Source organism: Plecotus auritus (assembly GCF_963455305.1).
Source record: "Plecotus auritus genome assembly, chromosome: 7".
Lineage (NCBI taxonomy): Eukaryota > Metazoa > Chordata > Mammalia > Chiroptera > Vespertilionidae > Plecotus > Plecotus auritus.
Window position 1 is genome coordinate 110,177,828 of NC_137774.1, and position 19,888 is coordinate 110,197,715.

The 19,888-nt window shown below is 40.4% G+C and overlaps 1 protein-coding gene across 1 annotated transcript in view; it reads left to right on the top strand.

Annotated features, from left to right (window-relative positions):
• Positions 1-19,888, top strand: part of TMEM232 (transmembrane protein 232) — a 203,828-nt gene that overhangs the window by 25,592 nt on the left and 158,348 nt on the right. The window contains exons 4-6 of the mRNA XM_080682694.1: positions 9,608-9,719; positions 10,842-10,947; positions 13,243-13,400. Of these exons, the coding sequence (XP_080538820.1) occupies positions 9,608-9,719; positions 10,842-10,947; positions 13,243-13,400 (376 nt within the window). The remainder of the gene's footprint in view (positions 1-9,607; positions 9,720-10,841; positions 10,948-13,242; positions 13,401-19,888) is intronic.

Here is a 19,888-nt window from a genome sequence, read left to right on the forward strand (position 1 = left end):
GCTGGTTTGCTGGTAATAAATTCCCTTAGTCCTTTTTTGTCTGTGAAGCTCCTGATTTCACCCTCAATTTTGATTGATAGCCTTGCTGGGTACAGTATTTTTGGATTCGGATCCTTCCTTTGCATGACTTTGTATATTTCATTCCATTCCCCGCTGGCCTGATGTGTTTCTGTTGAGAAATCAGTCACTAGTCTGATGGGGGACCCTTTGTAGGTAACTTTCTGTCTCTGGCCGCTTTTAAGATCCTTACTTTGTCATTGGTATTTGCCAATTTAATTATAATGTGCCTTGGTATTGGTCTTTTCGGGTTCATTTTGCTTGGGACTCTGAGCTTCTTGGATTTGTATGGGTTTTTTCTTCCCTATATCAGGAAGTTTTCTGTCATTATTTCTTCAAACAGGTTTTCTATTCCTTGTTCAGTTTCCTCTCCTTCTGGCACCCCAATTATGCAGATGTTGTTTCATTTTGTGTTGTCCCAAAGTTCCCTTAGGCTCTCCTCCTGCTTTTTAATTTTTTTTTTCTAGAAACTGCTCTACTTGGGTATTTTTTCCTACCTTGTTTTCTAGGTCACTGATGCGGTCCTCTGCTTCTTCTAGTCTACTGTTAATGCTTTCTATTGAGTTCTTTATAGCAGCAATGTCATTTTTTATTTCTTCTTCGTTCTTACACATATTGTTGAATTTGTCTTCCATTCTTTTCATCCACTTTATAACCATTTCTCTGAATTCTTTCTCTGACAGGTTGCTTGCCTCCATTTCGTTTACTTTTTTTTCTGGTGATGCCTGCTTTTCTTTCACATGTGGGCTGTTTCTTTGTCTCCCCATGATCTCTCTTCTCCGGGTGTCTGGTTATGTAGTTCTCTCTCTCCTGCTTTGATTTAAAGGCAGAAAATACAACACAACAAGGCACAATGCACAAGGCACTGAACACAAATGTATTCACTATATTAATAACCCCAAATAAAGGTGACCACCAGAGAAAGGTGAATTAGAGGATAAGAAAGAAAGAAGAGAAAAAAAAGGAGTGCAAAAATGAAATTGGGAAAAGGGGAAAAAAAAAGTAAGAGAGAAAAACAAGAGAATAAGAAAGAAGAGGGGAAAGAACTATTTATATGGGGAAAAAACGCAAATAGAACAGCCACTAGTCCCAACAAATGCCAGCAACAAATACCTAGAGATGAATGCAAACTACAAACAATAACTAATATCAAGTGAGCCGAGGGAAAACAGAAGCAAAAAAACAAACATAAACAAAAATAAAAAAAAGAAAAAGTGAAACATTCTCACAAACAAGCATAAAAAAACCCCGATATAATCAACAATCAAGCAAACAACAACAAAAGGACAGAGAGAAAAAAATTTTTTGATAGTGAAGAAAGAGAAGAGAGAGGTGTCTATGGACTTGGAGCAGGAGATTGGAAATTAGATATATAAGTAGGGTGAAATTTTAACAGGGGGTAAAAAGAAGGAATAGGGAAAATCTAAAGAAGGAATAGGGTAAGAGAAACAGGACAAAGGGGAAAAGTGAGGAAGAGAGTGATGGCATAAAGGTAAAGTTGAGATAGAGTAAAATTATGCTAAAGGAAAGATGAAAATAGAATGTAGAACACTAATCCCAAAGAAAAATAAAGAGAAAATAAAATGACAGTTTTTTTAAAAAAAGATAAAATAGTAGTAGTAATAATACTGATTGAAAATAAAAATGTAATAATTAAAAAGGTAAAATCAAGTGAGGAAAAAAGAAAAAAATTTAGTCTCTTAAGTAAAAGATGAAAAAAATGTGCAGTAGTGAAGGTCATTCACTTCCTCTACTGTTCCATTTGGCAAGCCTGTTTCCTAGTCAGGAAGTTCCCTGTGTTCCACTGCTCCTCAGTGTTGTAGGCCACAGTCCTGATTTTCAAGCAGGCAGTAAGTCTTTATTTCTTATACTCCTTTATTTGTGTTTACACAAGAGTCAATTTGTGATTCAACCCCTGGGTGGCAGTGTTTCTGGATTGACCTCCAGGTCTATAGGTCCTCTCTAGCTAGTGTTTAGATTTTGTTTTCCCTGTGGCACTTAATATCGTCTTGGGGGAAAGGGCCACCCCAGAGCTGGTTCTCTGGTCGCCACTCCCCGCTCTGATCCCCATGTTCCACAAAAACAACTTTCCCCTGCAGTCTCCTCCAGTGTCCCCAATTGGGTGATCCTATGCACTGGGATCAGCAATCAAAAGCAAGGATCCAAACATAAAAAAAAAAAGAGAGAGAGAGAAAAGAGCCAGAGCAAGCACACGAACCCCAGGGCTGCACGCAAGTCTGCACAGTCTCCTTTCCCCTTGGGTCCAAGCAGCTGGCACCCCCCCCCCCCCCGAAAATCTCTAGGCTGTCTTTCTGTGCCCAGTTCAGCTATGGGTTGCTTTTTAAAGTTCCCTTCTGTTAGCAGCTCTGCAGATCCCCTTCCACATCTGCGGATCACGTCAGCCCCAACGGCCGCGGGATTTTCTGGGTGCAGAATTCCTCAGGTCCTCCAGCTCCCACAGTACATGTTTCTCTCTCCTGCCCGGACCACAGACCTCACCTTATCCCAGCAAAATCTGGTCTTTCATGGGGGGATGCAGAGCTCCTCTGAATCCACGTGCTCCCACCACTTAGGAACCGGTGTTCTTGGGTTCGAAGCTGTTCGCTGGGTGCCGTAGTTGTAGGTTTTTAGGCTTCTGATAACATCCACTTTCCCCTTCAAGATGGCGCAGTCTCTGTGTCAGAGCTGGTCGCTCCAGGAGGGATCCCAGCAGCAGTGGGGGCTGACCAGTCAGGGGAACCCCATCTGGCCATCTCCCACAGTCACCTGGAGTATAGCTGTCCCTCAACTCACTAACAAACACTCCCCGTGCGACCACACACTCTCCCTTTGTTCTCTCATTCACAGAGTATCTTGCAGTCTGCCTTCCTGTTGGCAGCCATCTTCCCTTGATCAAATGGCTTATTTTTAAGGCCATCTCATGATCCATCATGGCTGCTAAAGCACCAGCAATCAGTCATGCTTCATGCAGCAGAATAGAGGAAGGGCAGAAAAAAGGCTTGTGTACTTTATTAGGGGACTTCCTAGAACTACTATCTGAATTTTACTTATATCTTACTGGCTGAAACCTAGAAATAAGTGCATACATAATTACCAGAAAGAATCTTTTAGTAAGAAATGAAGGAGAATAGACATTGATGTAGGCAGCTATAAGTGTCTGCCATAGATTGCTTTTTAATGCCATTTACTTTTGTTCTCAACTGAGTATTTGCATCTTCATTTCTTATCTTGAGTTTAAGCATTGTGCCAGGGTAAATTTCAAGTGACTAATGTCAGTGGTTTAAGTCAGATAGATATGTATTATCTGAAATATGAATCCAGTGGGTGTAGGCTGACAGAATAACTCTGCTTTATTGGTCAGTGAGAAACTCAGGATCCTCATTATCTCATAGGGCATTATACTCATTTGCCTGATCAAAGCTGATTTAGCACTATATTTGTGTTCCAGTCTACTGGAAAGAGAGAGAAAAAAAAAGTCTTATTCTAGAGAAAGTAGCCTGTCTGTAAGTTAGAAGTGACCTGAAATGTGCACATCCCCCAGGCTTGCCCATGGGCCATACACATCTTCCAGAAAGACTGGGAAATAAAGACTGTGCCTGGATGATCATGTGCTCAGGAAGAAGCAGAGAAAGGATTTGAAAGGGATAACTGCTGCTCTGTCACATTCCAGTTCTGTCTGTACTTCAAAGGACAGCTCAAGTGCCATTTCTGCAAAGAAGCTTTTTCTGAATATTTAATCAAAACCAATAATGCTTATAACTCACAGTTATCTACAGCTGAATTTTTGCCAGGAACCAGACTATGTATCCTGGCTTAATGCTTTTCAAAATTCTATAAGATTTTGTCCACATTTCCAAGGATGGAAGATTATAGCTTACACTGATTAAACAAAGATTATAGGACTAGGAAGTGTGGGAATCATGAGCTCTCCTTCTGTGCTTCCACTGCTTTGCTTTTCTTTTTAGTAGTTTCCTTTATGCTACATCATTTGTGATATGTCTCACTTCCCTCCTAGATTGTGAACTTTCTGAGGCCAGGCCTGGTTCCTCTATTAATCCTATCATATCTAACAGAATACCTTATATGTAGGAGACTTTCATTAAATATGTACTGAACAAATGAATTTTCATCTAAAAATTTTTGAATTCACAGATAATGTATATAAAGGGTCAGTTTTAGCAGGGTATCCATGTGGTTGGGAGACTTTAATATATTCTCTTTATATTAAACTAGAGGCCCGATGCATGAAATTCGTGCATGGGTAGGGTCCCTAGGCCTGGCTGGCGATCAGGGCCCATTTGTGGGGCGAGTGGCAGGGCAATCTGGGGCTCCCCCACTGGCACCCATCTTGGCTGGCCTGGGGCCTGCAGGCTGGGGGCAGCTTCTGCATTGAGCATCTGCCCCCTGGTGGTCAGTGCATGTTACGGTGATCAGTCGAACCACCAGTCGATCCACCAGTCGTTCCACCTGTTGTTCCACCAGTTGTTCCTCTGTTCGGTCAATTTGCATATTAGGCTTTTATTATATAGAATTATGACAATGACCTTTAGCTACTACCTTTTCTACAGAACTGCACTCATACACTTAGAGTAGATTACATTTATCTTTGTGAAATTCTTTGATAATTTGAAAAAATTGCAATGTGTGAGACTAAAGTATGTTTTCTTTTTAAATGCCTATATTTGCTTTTTCAAAGTTTCTTTTTGATTCTTGTCATGTGTTGTGTTTATCATTAAATAACTATTAATTTGTATAACAATCTCAATTTATTTGTGATGGGTAAGAAATGATTAAAATAGCTATATTGATTTTCCATTAATATATTTATTGACATGAGTGTGGCAGACCAATTAAGTATGTGATATCTATACAGAAAGCTGAAAACCACTGGCTTTCCATATTTTCTATGATTCATTACAGGCCACAATCCATATTGAAAAATAATCAACAAAACTTAAATTATTTATAAAGTGTATTCTAAGCATAGAAATTAAATTACATATTGTTTTCATCCTTAGGCTTTCCTCTGCTTTAGAAATAAAATCAAACAAATGCATTTTCCTCAGAGCCTATGAAAAAGTTGAGATAAAATCTCATTTCAGAAAATGTATTTTTCAATTTGTATTTGAAACCCTGAATATTGTATGTGTGCCTCTGTGTGTGTATGTTGGGTATGTTTGGGGGTGTCTGTAGATGGTAGTGGAGAAATAGGCTTAAGTCACATTGACTATTATTTTATTAAGAAGAATGCACACAGTATATATTTCTATACTGTAATATATTCTGAGGGATCTTATAAAAAAAACCTGAGTAAAAAGACTTAGACATCTTATTTCAAATATTGGTTCTGTTGACTATTAAAGCTATGACCTTAAGTGTGATACTTACCCTCTCTGAGCCTCATTCCCCACCCCCCTCCTGTAAAACATAGACAGGGGTGGGCAAACTTTTTGACTCGAGGGCCACAATGGGTTCTTAAACTGGACCGGAGGGCCGGAACAAAAGCATGGATGGAGTGTTTGTGTGAACTAATATAAATTCAAAGTAAAGGAGCAGAGGGGAGAGCAAGAGAACCGGATAGAAAGCCGGATCCAGCCCGCGGGCCATAGTTTGCCCACGGCTGGTTTAGTATCAGTTAATCGCCAGGTATTCACTAAGCAAATTGTATATACAGCAATAAGGAAAAACGTAAGAACCTCAAGTTACAGCAAGGACTAAAAGACAGATACATCAATACTTAATTATGGAACAGATTTTTGTGGGCTTTAGAATTAGAGCTGAGATGAATTCTTGGCCCTTTGTAGTTAAGCAGTTTCTTCATCTCTATGACCTCCTCCTCCACTAAGTCACCATCATCTAATTCCTTGTCTTTCTGCAGCAGCCTCCTAATCAGTATCCCTGCTCCTGCTCTATGAACAGCAGCCTTAGTGATATTTTTAGAATGTAAATTAAATCTTTCATGCTCTAGTTTAGTCTATATTGTCTTCCCATTACATCTGGAGTAAAATCCAGACCCTACCCTCTGGTCTAAATACCCTGCGAGATCTAGATCCTAGCTAACTCTGATTTATCACCGGTTTCTCTTTGTCCATGGTCTTCTTGGTCTCTCTCTCATTCTAGCTCAGATGTGTCTCCCTTGAAATCTTCCCTGATTGCCTAATGTAAAATAGCTCTCTTGCCCTGTACTCTCTTTCCTACCACTGTGCTTTTGTCTTCACAGCAGTCACCCTCAGAAATCGTCTTGTTCTTTGTTTTCTTGTAGATATTGCATATCTACTCTCCCCAAGTAGAGTATATAATCCATGAGGCAAGTGATTGCACATTTGCTTTTTTATTCATTTCTGCTTGTGTTCTATTGCCTAGAAGAATGTTTGACTCACAGAGGTGCTAGGTACCTCTTATCCTAAGAGCAAGAGTAAAATAAAGAATAGGAAATCAAGAATGAAGTTACTCAGCTTGTCTTGGTGTGACTCAGTGGTTGAGCATCAATCAACCCATGCACCAGGAGGTCAGGGTTTGATTCCCAGCTGGGGCACATGCCTGGGTTGCAGGCTAGATCCCCAGTAGGGGAATGCATAAGGCAGCCAATTAATGTTTCGCTCTCATCCATGTTTCTATCTGTATCTCCTCCTCCCTTCCTCTCTCTCTAAAAATTAATAAAAACATAAAAAAGAATGAAGCTATTTATTTAAAAATGTCAAATTCTAGGAGATTTTGTAAGTTCTATCACTTAAATTCTTTTTCTATTTTACTATAAGCTCCATGAGGGCAGGGTTTTTTGTTTATTTCACAGTTATATCCCCAATTCCAAGCTTAGTGTCTGATATAGAGAAGATAGTCAATAAATGTTACTAAATATATGACCAAGTGAACATCCATTTTAGTATGGCAGTTAACAAGTTGATTATTTCTTTTTAAAAAATATATTTTTATTTATTTCAGAGAGGAAGAGAGAGAGAAAGAGAAATAGAAATATCAATAATGAGAGATAATCATTGGTCGGCTGCCCCCTGCACACTCGCAACTAGGGATCGAACCCGAAACCAGGCATGTGCCCTGACCAGGAATCAAACCGTGACATCCTGGTTCATAGGTCGATGCTCGATCATTGAGCTACACCGGCCAGGCTTTAACTTGGTTATTTCATTAATTGTTTTTATCTAGGATATCTATATTTGGTTTTAATTACAGGGCATCATACTATTACCTCTGTCTATCCTGTGATCATGTGTCACTGTGATTACTTTTGTGTACATATGTCTCCCCAGTAGGTCTGTGAATTAATCAGAAGCAAAGTCTAATTTTTATTCATGTTTTCTTTTCTATAACCCATAGATTAGCTAATTCAGTAAATTCTGAATATAGTAGGATGTTAAAAATATGTTTTAGTCTTCCAGATCACTCCTTGAATAGCATGACTCAAACAATTATTTGCCTATACCAATAAATAACTCCTTAATTCTACTACCTATTCATTATGTCTTTGATGTCACTTTTGATTCCATGCCCATCTTATATTCTGTAGTACCTCATTATAATCAGTCTGCTCATTTTCTAGCATACAACCTCAACTTATTCGTCTCACTTCTCTTTTATATACTTATATACTCTCTCTATACTTTCCTCATGGGGTCCTTTTCATTCATAAGACTTTAAAGATCTTACATATGTTAATGATTTTTAAAATGATGTATCAAGTATGAAACTTTTTCCTGAGATTAAACTCATATATCCATCTGTCACTTGGATGACCATGGTTATCTCAAACATAACATGTCCCAATACTGAACCTATTCTCTACCCACACCCCTCATCTGCTCCTGTATCAATATTCTCTATCTCAGTAAATGGCAATTCCATCCTTCCATTTACCCAGTTCAATCATAACTCCCTTACCCCCTCACATTTAATTTCTAATCCATTGGGCAGTCTGATTAGACCTCATGTCAAGATACATCCAATATCCAAATTGTTCTTTTTACTTGCATTGCTAGAACTCTGATCCAAGCCACCATTACCTCTCACTTAAATATGTGTGCTTCCTCCCTTGCTACATCTACCTCCCCACACTTCAACTCTCAACCCAGAATTGAGATGATCATGTTAAAAATTAAATTAAATCATGCCATACCTTTTATCAAAACCCTGTAATGGCTTCCCATCTTATCTAGAGTTAATCTGGCTACTTGTCACTCCGACTTTACTACATATATCTTTCCTTCCCTGCCCACTCCAGCCATAGTTGGACTGATTCAGCTTACACTATGGAATAAAGGTTTATCTTAAATTCAACTAATAGTGACATATATAAGGAGATAAATCAGTCTTTATAATTAAAGCTGTGCTGGATTTTACCTATGAAGAAGGCATATACCAACAAGATTTCTGGCAACCATCCCAGAAACTTTTTTCCAGAGGCTATAAAGTTCATTGACATCATGAGAATTCTGTTTCTCAATCCAAATATGCTAAGTATGATAAGATTATTCTAGGAGGACTGTAAATATATATTGTTTTACTGATTTGTTTTTGTGTGAAATGTTCTTATAAGGTGCTTTTTAAGAAAAAATAGGTTTTGTTTTTGTTTTTGTTTGTTTGTTTTTTTTTTTTACAGAGAGGAAGGGAGAGGGATAAAGAGTTAGAAACATTGATTAGAAACATCAATCAGCTGCCTCCTGCACATTCCCTACTGGGGATGTGCCCGCAACCAAGGTACATGCCCTTGACCGGGATCGAACCTGGGACTCCTCAGTCCACAGGCAACGCTCTATCCACTGAGCCAAACCGGTTAGGGCTCGTGTGGAGAATAGTATGGAGTTTCCTCAAAAAACTGAAAATGGAACTCCCATTTGACCCAGTAATCCCACTCTAGGAATATATCCTAAGAAACTAGAAACACCAATCAGAAAGGATATATGCACCCCTGTGTTCATAGCAGCACAATTTACAATAGCTAAGATTTGGAAACAGCCTAGGTGCCCATCAGCAGATGACTGGATCAGAAAACTATGGTACATCTACACAATGGAATACTATGCTGCCATAAAAAAGAAGGAATTCTTACCATTTGTAGCAACCTGGATGGAATTGGAGAACATTATGCTAAGTGAAATAAGCCAGTCAATGAAAGAAAAATACCACATGATCTCACTCATTTGTGGATAATAAAAAGCATTATAAACTGATGAACAAAAAGATTAATACAGAGGCAGTAAAGCATCAAACAGACTGTCAAATTACAGCGGGAAGGTTAGGGAGAGGTGGGGGAAATAAGAGATCAACTGAAGGACTTACATGCATGCATATAAGAATAACCAATGGATGCAAAACATTGGGGGTGAGGGCAAAACATTGGGGGTGAGGGCATGTATGGGAGTGGGGTGGGAGGGGGCAATGGTAAGATATGTACACATATAATATCTTAATTAAAAAAAAGTAAAAAAAAATAAAAAATAAAAAATGGTTATACTTAACCATCAGAAGTTGGTTAATTAAAATTTAGAAGTGATAGCTATAATTATTGATTTTTGTTTTGTTTTGTTTTGTTTAGGCCACCATTTTCAATCACAGCAGAATTCATCTTGAGATTCAACCAAACAAAAAATCCAAAAGAGAAGAAAAAATTGTTGGACCTAGCTAGAAAAATCCTTCTCAAATGTAAGGTAGTGTTACATTATTTGATTTAGTTGGTATGTGAACTTTCTGTTCTAGTTGGTGGATGATTACTTGTTCTAAAATATTGGAAGAAAAAAAATAAGAATGCACCTTGCTTTAATTACAAATAGGCATAGTTAAAAATATTAATGCAAATTAAAGTTTATAATCAAACTAGAGTCCCGGTGCATGAAATTCGTGCACAGGAAGGGTCCCTAGGCCTGGTCGGTCATCAGGGCAGATCAGGTTCCCCATCTTCCCACATCCCCACCTCCCTGACTCCTTGTCTCCTCCTTCCCTCGCTCCCTCAGTGCCCCGCTGCTGCTGGTCACCAAGGTTCCACACCACCCCCTGATGATCAGTGCACGTCATAGTGAGCGATCCAACTCCTGTTTTTCTGGTGGAACTCCAGAGGGGACACTTTGTATATTAGCTTTTTATATATAGAGATAATTCAATGTCAAATGGCTTCTGGAGTGAGATTCCTAAAATTATTAGGGAATATAGCTGCTGACACTAGTCAAAGAGCCCACATCAAAATATCAAAGGCTGGAAAATACATTTTTGATAATGAAAATTCTACTTTGTCTTTAAAAAAATGGTAACTGAGATATGATGTGTCCCAAAGAGGGAAGAAAGCTTTTCTTAACCTTCACTATATATGCACAGAGGGTTGTCATATTTATTAACTTCTGCCCATCTACAGTGCAGTAGCCAGAATTTTTCAGCAGTTTGGCATGAAACTAATTCCTATTGAATCACATTTCATCAATATACTTTTATTTTCTTTTTAAAATCAGAGATGCATCCTCTTGGTAGGGAAATGAGATTAAAAATAGAAGAAAGCCCTAGAAAATAAAGGGTGATAATTATTTTCAACAAATAACTAATAATATCACTCCGAATAGTAGCAAACATTTTCTACATTTTAATACTAAAACAGTTTACATAAAGGATCAACATGTACAAATAATAAAAGCAAAAATAAAAAATATAAAATTTTATACAATTCTAGCCACAGAACATCAGCCTCATAGAATGACTTGAAAATATAATTAAGGGATAATTTAAATAAATAAATAAATAAATAATACATGTTTGTTTGCCTCTTTCATGTTTCCCCATCACAGAGAAAATTGGGTCTCAGCACATTAGGCACCGGGGAACATGTGCATCTTCCTACTACATGGGTTGAAATATCATATCTGGCTCAATGCAAAGGAGAAATTCAAGATGGTATGTGCTTTAACTAAATTCTTCCTAGTTACCCTAAGTGTTTTTTTGTTTTTTTTTAATTAGCAGTGAAGGTGTAATTTGACACCTTTAATATTTAGAAATTGTGCATGATCCAAGAAAAATTTGTCTTTATCGAAATACCTGATAATGTTTCATTATGAAAGTTCCTTTTGTAATTTTGAATTAATGGATTTGCTCAACTTTTTAATTACAAAATTGCTTTAAACTCTTTTGCTCAGCATTGTCTTTATTGCTTTTTTCTAAAATTAGTAACTAATTAAAAAGTAATATAAAGTGTCATTTAGTGATTTTTCAATTACAATAGAGACTATAGAGAAACTTGATTCTGCATTTTAGAATTCTTACTCATAAAACATTAACCAAATGGCCGTTAGTTTTTCACTTATTTTAAACAGCCACTTTACTCATTACCTTTTCATTTATCACTTCTCACTTATATGTCTCCTTTCAAACTACCCTCCAACTAATCTAAAAAAGAAATTAAAAACCATTATTTTTAAGGAGGTAAAATTGCTTCTATCATTATCCTAAATTTTATGTGTGTGCCTTTTAAAATGAGTTTTTTAGAATGTGAAGTGCATGAGGTCAGAGAGTATTTCCCTGTGTAAATTGGGTTTTGTAGTGCTGTCTGGGAGCTTCCAAGCAACAGGAAGAATAAGAACAATTTTGCATTTAACTTGCCTATACGACACTTTGTCACAGTGCCATCCACAGCTTCACCTCTATTAAATGTTTAAATGGCTACCAGCAACCAGTAGCCACTTGCTCCTCTTTGTCAATTAAACCTCAGTTTTGTTCAGGCATCCTGCAGTCACGTGATTCAGAAGTGGACTGGCCTTTCCCAGCCTCAGGGGTAAATCATGAGTGAGCTAAGCTAATTAAGACAACACCCCCTTGAAACTTCAGTGATTAGATAGATGGGGTAGTCACAGGACCTGGTCCTGATCAAGAGATGTGAAGATGAGTCTGTTTGGAATACTTATTCTTTGAATTGCTTTTGATTAAGACATATCTGAGAACAAAGCATCCCTTTCCTCCCTATGCTCACTGGATTCTTCTCTAAATGCTGTGGTGGAAAGAACAAAATGCCTACTGCTTGTGTAGTCATCACAGTCATCAGGTACACCAGGGGAAGCAGAAGATGGAGACATGCACACAGAGGGCAGTTACCTTAACCAGCCTCGGAACCTTTCCAACTTGGATTTTGTGAAGTTACAAGCATAGTTATTTGAAGTGATTTCTTTCTACCAGTTCCACAACTGAAACACCCTCATCATCAGTGTCCAGCCTGTACCCTGTAGGCTGTAGCCTGAACTGGAGGTTCCTTATTCTACTGTCCACCCTCCAGTCAGCAGTGACCATTCTAAATTTAAATATTTTCTTTTATCTTAACCTAAAAAGAACTCCAACTTTATATTATGGGCTGCAAGGCTATGGATGATCTGGCTCTTGGCTGCCTTCCCTACTTATTCCTTATGCTCCAGCCATGCTGGTCTCCTTCCCATCATCTCTTGAACTTGCCAGGGCTTTTCCTTTTTCAAGTCCCTGCATTTGCTATTCTTCTTCAGATACTTACATGACCATTTCTCAAATCTTTGTGCATTTGCTGTTCTTCCTCAGATACTTACATGACAGTTCCTCAAATCTTTGTGATGACTTGAGGTGCAATTTTCTTTAGGGCCTAAGCTCAATATTCTTCCTTGTTCAGTTCCACTGTGCCCTATTTTCTCTGCCTTGATTTCCTACTCTTCTCTTTTATAGCACTTATCTTTAGCACTGTCTTTTGTCATCCAATTCTGTCTTATTACCCACACTATTGTGTATGTGGCTGGGTGATCTATTTTGTGTTGGCTGGAACAGCTTGGAGCTCCTTGGGCATTCTCTCTCTTTCTTTCTCATTTCTGTCTCTATGGTCTTTCGAGCTTTGTGACTTCTGAAAAAGCTGGACTTCCTCCCTGGCAGCTTAGGATTCCAAAGTTCCTATCTTGAAAGAAAGATCCAGGTGGCAGCTGGATTGCCTTTTCTAATCTAGTCTTGGAAACCCTGCAGTGTTAATTCTGCCACAGTCTATTGGTTGAAGCAGCCACCAGGCCTGATCAGGTTCAACAGCAAGAGGACCGACTTGATGGGAGAGGTGTCAAAGAATTTGTAAATATTTTAAAACTACAGTCTGGTCTTGGGACTGAGCAAATAGTTCACTGTAAGACTTAATTGTAGCATGTAGAAAACAGCATAATTTATCAATTATAGAGTTTCTACTTTTTGATTTTTCAGAAGCTTTAAATATGCTTTATGCTTCCTTGGACCATGCTTCCTTTTATTATGATCATCCACCTGCCTTATTTTTTCTTGCGGAATCGATTTTATATAGACTCTGTTGTGATGCATTCCTAAAGCCATACTTATATTCTGTGGAAATAAAGCTGGCAAAGGTATGTTTTAAAATATCTTTAATGTGTTGTAATTACTACATGTACTACGTGTAACTGTATGGCATCTGCTTTAGGATCTGAACAGAGTGTTTGGTTTATTATAGAATATTCTCTCACTTGGCAGTTTGTGTCAGTCTTCTCTAAATGTGGGTAATGCATTTTTAAAAAATATTTTTATTGATTTCAAAGAGGAAGAGAGGAGGAGAGAGAGAGACACAGATACTTCAATGATGAGAGAGAATCATTGATTGGCTGCCCCCTGCACACCCCCTACTGGGGATTGAGCATGCAGTCCTGACATATGCCTTGATTGGAATCAAACTGTGACTCCTGGTTCATAGGTCAATGTTCAACCACTGAGCCAACCGGGTAGGCTGGGTAATGAATTATTGCTTGCTTGCTATTTAAACAGAGATAGTTCTAGAAAATATATTACCAACTATGTAAGAAAATAATCCTATCTAATAAAAGAGTAATATGCAAATTAACCATCACTCCACTACACCCACAAGCCACGCCCACAAGCCACGCCCACAAGCCAATCAGGAGTGAATATGCAAATAAACCCAACCAAGATGGCTACGGCCACAGAGAGCAGGAGGGAGACTTGGGTTTCCCTGGCAATGGAGGAAGCCAAGCTTTCCACCTGCCCTTGCTGGCCTAGGCCTCCACTCAAGGCTACAAAGTTTCAATGATAGAAGATACATAAATCCAAACAGAAATGGCGGCAGCCACGGAGCTGGAAAGAGCAGGAGGCTAGGGTTGCCCCGGGCGATGGAGGAAGCCAAGCTTTCCACACATCCTGGCTGGCCCAGGCCTCCACTTAAGGCTACAAAGTTTCAGTTATAGAAGATACATAAATCCCAAGAGAAATGACTGCCACCACGTAGCAAGCAGAAGGCTTGGCTTCGCTCCAGGCTACAAAGTTTCAATTGTAGAAGATAAATAAACCCCAGATACCAGGGCCTCCGCTTGGGATGCCAGGGGGTGTGGTCGGCCTGCAAACCACCACAGGCCCCTCGCCCAGGCCGCCCCACGCCCCAAGGGAACCCCACCCTGATCCGGGACACCCTTCAGGGCAAACCAGCTGGCCCCCACCCGTGCACCAGGCCTCTATCCTATCTAATAAAAGAGTAATGTGCAGATTGACCATCACTCCAACACACAAGATGGCTGCCCCCATGTGGTCAAAAATCCTGCCCCCATGTGGACACAAGATGGCCACCACAAGATAGCCAGCAAGGGAGGGCAGTTGGGAGGAACCAAGCCGGCAAGGGAGGGCAGTTGTGGGCGATCAGGCCAGCAGGGGAGGGCAGTTAGGGGTGACCAAGCCAGCAGAGGAGGTAAGTTGGGGGCGACCAGGCCTGCAGGGAAAAGCAGTTGGGAGGGACCCAGGCCTGCAGGGGAGGGCAGTTAGGGGCAAATCGGCTGGCAGGGGAGCAGTTAGGCATCAATCAGGCTGGCAGGGGAGTGGTTAGGGGGTGATCAGGCTGGCAGGCAGAAGCAGTTAGGGGCAATCAGGAAGGCAGGCAGGTGAGCAGTTGGGAGCCAGCAGTCCTGGATTGTGAGAGGGATGTCCGACTGCCCGTTTAGGCCCGATCCCACCAAGATTGGGCTTAAACGGGCAGTCGGACATCCCTTGAGAGGTCCCAGATTGGAGAGGGTGCAGGCTGGGCTGAGGGACACCCTCCTCCCCCATGCACGGATTTCATGCACCAGGCCTCTAGTCTATATAATAAAAACCTAAGCGACCATTATGGTGGAACGACCAGAATGACCGGTCGCTATGATACGCACTGACCACCAGGGGGCAGACACTCAATACAGGAGCTGCCCACTGGTGGTCAGTGTGCTCCCACTGGGGGAGCGCCGCTCAGCCAGAAGCTGGGGTCATGGCTGGCTAGCGCAGCAGCAGTGGCTGGAGCCTCTCCTGCCTCTGCGGCAGCACTAAGGAGCAGCAAGCCAAGTGGTAAGGAGCAGTGAACAGGTGGGCAGTAAGGAGTGAGGGGTCCCGGACTGTGAGATGGCGCAGGCCGGGCTGAGGGACTCCTCCCCACTCCCCAGTGCATGGATTTCGTGCACCAGGTTTCTAGGATTCAATTAAAAATCAAGCTTATCCTTATATCTTAGTATATGTAGCTTTTCTCCTATTTTAAGGATTTGAAAATGCCACTTTTTTAATTTAAAAATGCCAACAGATCACCTTAAATGCTTGCTCATGTTTTTAAATGCTTGCTCAGTTTGAGAAAAATCATTCTTCTCTCAGTATTCCCAGCCATTTTAGAACCATCAGATGGGAAATCATTTTCCAGTAGTTCATGTTTTATAAGCTCCTGGACTGATGTCATGTGTGGTGATCATGTTGCCTGCTGCAAAATTTATTGTTAGTAAAAGAAATTTAGCTTCACTAGTGGTTTTATAGTTTTACTAGAGGCCCGGTGCACAAAATTTGTGCCCCCGGCGGGGGGGGGGGTCCCTCAGCCTGGACTGCACCCTCTCACAGTCTGGGAGCCCTCAGGGGATGTTTGACTGGTGGCTCCCTATGGGGACCGGCCCTTAGCCATCAGTTGGACATCTTTAGCACTGCCGCGGAGGCAGGAGAGGCACCCACCACTGCTGCTGCACTAGCCAGCCATAAGCCCGGTTTCTGGCTGAGTGGCACTCCCCCTGTGGGAGCACACTGACCACCAGGGGACAACTCCTGCATTGAGCATCTGCCCCCTTGTGGTCAGTGCGTGTCATAGCGACAGGTAGTTCTGCTGTTCGGTCAATTTGCATATTGGTCTTTTATTGTATAGGACTAGGGGCCCGGTGCACAAAATTCGTGCACTGGGGAGGGGTCCCTCAGCCCAGCCTGCCCCCTCTCATATACTGGGAGCCCTCAGGGGATGTCCTACTGATGGCTTAGGCCCACTCCCTGTTGGAGCAGTCTGACCTCCCTTTGTGGGAGGCGACCGGGCTGATCAGGGGAAGGCGCCAGCCCCATCACCCCACTACTGCAGCCACTGCCAGTCACTGCAGCCACCGAGGTATTTTCATCAACATGGACTCCAGTCCCTTCACCATGAAAAAAATGACAACTTTCCTTAGGCATTTTCAAGATGTGCCTTTCATAAGATAGGACATTTCTTTCTTTATTTTTCTTTTTATCCCCACCTGAGGATATGTTTCCATTGATTTTTTTCCCCTTCCCTCCGATTCCAGGCTCAGCCACTTCCCAAGCCTACAGCCTCCGCCGCAGGCTGTAGGCTTGGGAAGCGGGCACCCCCATCCCCCAAGCCTAAAGCCTCCACGGGATGGCCGGCTGGGAGTGACCTGGGTGCCAAGGAGGTTCCCGGGACCCAGATATGTATGCAAATGAACTTCCATCTTTATTGAGTTAATTTGCATACTCACTCTGATTGGCTGTGGGCATAGTGGAGGTACGTATGTCAATTTACATGTTTCTCTATTATTAGGAAAGATAATGTGTCATTATGGGCAAGGCCTCTAATTCAATTTTTTTTTTAGGTAAAGGGAGGGGCAGAATTTTCATTTGAGCCTGAAGCTAAAATTGCCCTTAGCTCAAAAACTGCATACCACTGAGACACATCTTGGTGAGGCACATTCTGAACCCCCACACTGTTCTATGTTGTGTATAAGTATTGGGAACTATCTTATCTCTTTAGCGAAAGGAACCTTTTGTTATGTTACAATGACTAATTTTATCTCATGAGTTGTGTTTTGGCTTCTAGCCTGTGTCCAGTATTCATGCAGCAACTTTAGCTCTTCTGTTTAATATTTACCTGGCATATCTTTTATTTTTTTTCTCTAAATCTTTTTAGATTTTTATGTATTAGATAGGACTAGCCCATGGACACAGACAATAGTATGGTGAAGGCCTGGAAGGGGCGGGTGCAGGATAGAGGAGATCAATGGGGAAAAAAAAATAACACAAAGGGACATCTGTAATACTTTCAACAATAAAGATACATTTTATTTTATTTTTTTTTTCAAATTTTTATTAAGGTATTATATGTGTACATATCTTACCATTGCCCCCCCCCACCCCACTCCCATACCTGCCCTCACCCCCCAATGTTTTGCATCCGTTGGTTACTCTTATATGCATGCATAAAAGTCCTTCAGTTGATCTCTTATTTCCCCCACCTCTCCCTAACCTTACCGCTGTAATTAGACACTCTGTTTGATGCTTTACTGCCTCTGTAACTATCTTTTGGTTCATCAGTTTATAATGTTTTTCATTATCCCTAAATGAGTGAGATCATGTGGTATTTTTCTTTCATTGACTGGCTTATTTCACTTAGCATAATGTTCTCTAATTCCATCCAGGTGTCTACAAATGGTAGTAATTCCTTCTTTTTTATGGCAGCATAGTATTCCATTGTGTAGATGTACCATAGTTTTCTGATCCAGTCATCTGCTGATGGGCACCTAGGCTGTTTCCAAATCTTAGCTATTGTAAATTGTGCTGCTATGAACATAGGGGTGCATGTATCCTTTCTGATTGGTGTTTCTGGTTTCTTAGGATATATTCCTAGGAGTGGGATTACTGGGTCAAATGGGAGTTCCATTTTCAGTTTTTTGAGGAAACTCCATACTGTTCTCCACAGTGGCTGCACCAGTCTGCATTCCCACCAGCAGTGCACAAGGGTTCCTTTTTCTCCGCATCCTCGCCAACACTTGTCGTTTGTTGATTTGTTGATGATAGCCATTCTGACAGGTGTGAGATGGTATCGCATTGTCGTTTTGATTTGCATCTCTCGGATAATTAGTGACTTTGAGCATGTTTTCATGTGTCTCTTGGCCTTCCTTCTGTCTTCTTTCGAAAAGATTCTATTTAGGTCCGTTGCCCATTTTTTTATTGGATCATTTATCTTCCTTTTATTAAGTTGTATAAGCTGCCTGTAGATGTTGGAAATTAAACCTTTATCAGTGATACCATTTGCAAATATGTTCTCCCATACAGTGGGGTTTCTTGTTGTTTTGTTGATGGTTTCTTTTGCTGTGCAAAAGCTTTTTATTTTGATGTAGTCCCATTTGTTTATTTTCCCTTTGGCTTCCATTGCCCTAGGGGCAGTATCATTGAAAAAGTTCTTTTGGCATATATCTGAGATTTTCCTGCCTGTGGATTCCTCTAGTATTTTTATGGTTTCCCGTCTTATATTTAAGTCCTGTATCCATTTTGAGTTTATTTTTGTGTATGATGTAAGTTGGTGATCTAGTTTCATTTTTTTGCATGTATCTGTCCAATTTTCCCAACACCATTTATTGAAGAGACTGTCTTGACTCCATTGTATGCTCATGCCTCCTTTGTCAAATATTAATTGCGCATATTGGTTTGGGTCGATATCTGGATTCTCTATTCTATTCCATTGATCTATATGTCTGTTCTTGTGCCAGTACCAGGCTGTTTTGAGAACAGTGGCTTTGTAATACAGCTTGAAATCTGGTATTGAGATCCCTCCTACTTTATTCTTCTTTCTCAGGATTGCTGTGGCTATTCGGGGTCTTTTTTTATTCCAGATGAATTTTTGGAGAGTTCTTTCTAGGTCTGTGAAATATGCTGTTGGTATTTTAATGGGGAGTGCATTGAATCTATAGATTGCTTTGGGTAGTATGGACATTTTGATGATGTTGATTCTACCAATCCATGAACATGGTATGTTCTTCCATCTGTTTACATCTTCCTCTATCTCTTTTTTCAGTGTCCTGTAGTTTTCCGCATATAGGTCTTTTACCTCCTTGGTTAGGTTTATTCCTAAGTATCTTAATTTTTTTGGTGCAATGGAAAATGGGATTGCTTTTTTAGTCTCTCTTTCTGTAAGTTCACTGTTGGTGTATAGAAATGCCATAGATTTCTTGGCGTTAATTTTGTATCCTGCTACCTTGCCGAATTCATTTATTAAGTCTGTTAGTTTTTTGAGAGAGTCTTTCGGGTTTTTTATGTACAATATCATGTCATCTGTAAATAAGGACAGCTTTATTTCTTCTTTTCCAGTTTGGATGCCTTTTATTTCTTCTTCTTGTCTAATTGCAATGGCTAATACTTCCAGTACTATGTCAAACAGGAGTGGTGAGAGTGGGCATCCCTGTCTTGTTCCTGTTCTTAGGGGAAATGGTTTTAGTTTTTGCCCATTGAGTATGATGTTAGCTGTGGGTTTATCATATATAGCTTTTATTATGTTGAGGTATGATCCTTCTATTCCCACCTTGTTGAGAGTTTTTATCAAGAAAGGGTGTTGGATTTTGTCAAATGCTTTTTCTGCATCAATTGATATGACTATGTGATTTTTATCTTTCAATTTGTTTATGTGATGTATCACATTTATTGATTTTCGGATATTGAACCATCCTTGCATTCCTGGGATAAACCCTACTTGGTCATGGTGTATGATCTTTCTGATGTACTGCTGGATCCGATTTGCTAGAATTTTGTTGAGGATTTTGGCATCTACATTCATGAGGGATATTGGCCTGTAATTCTC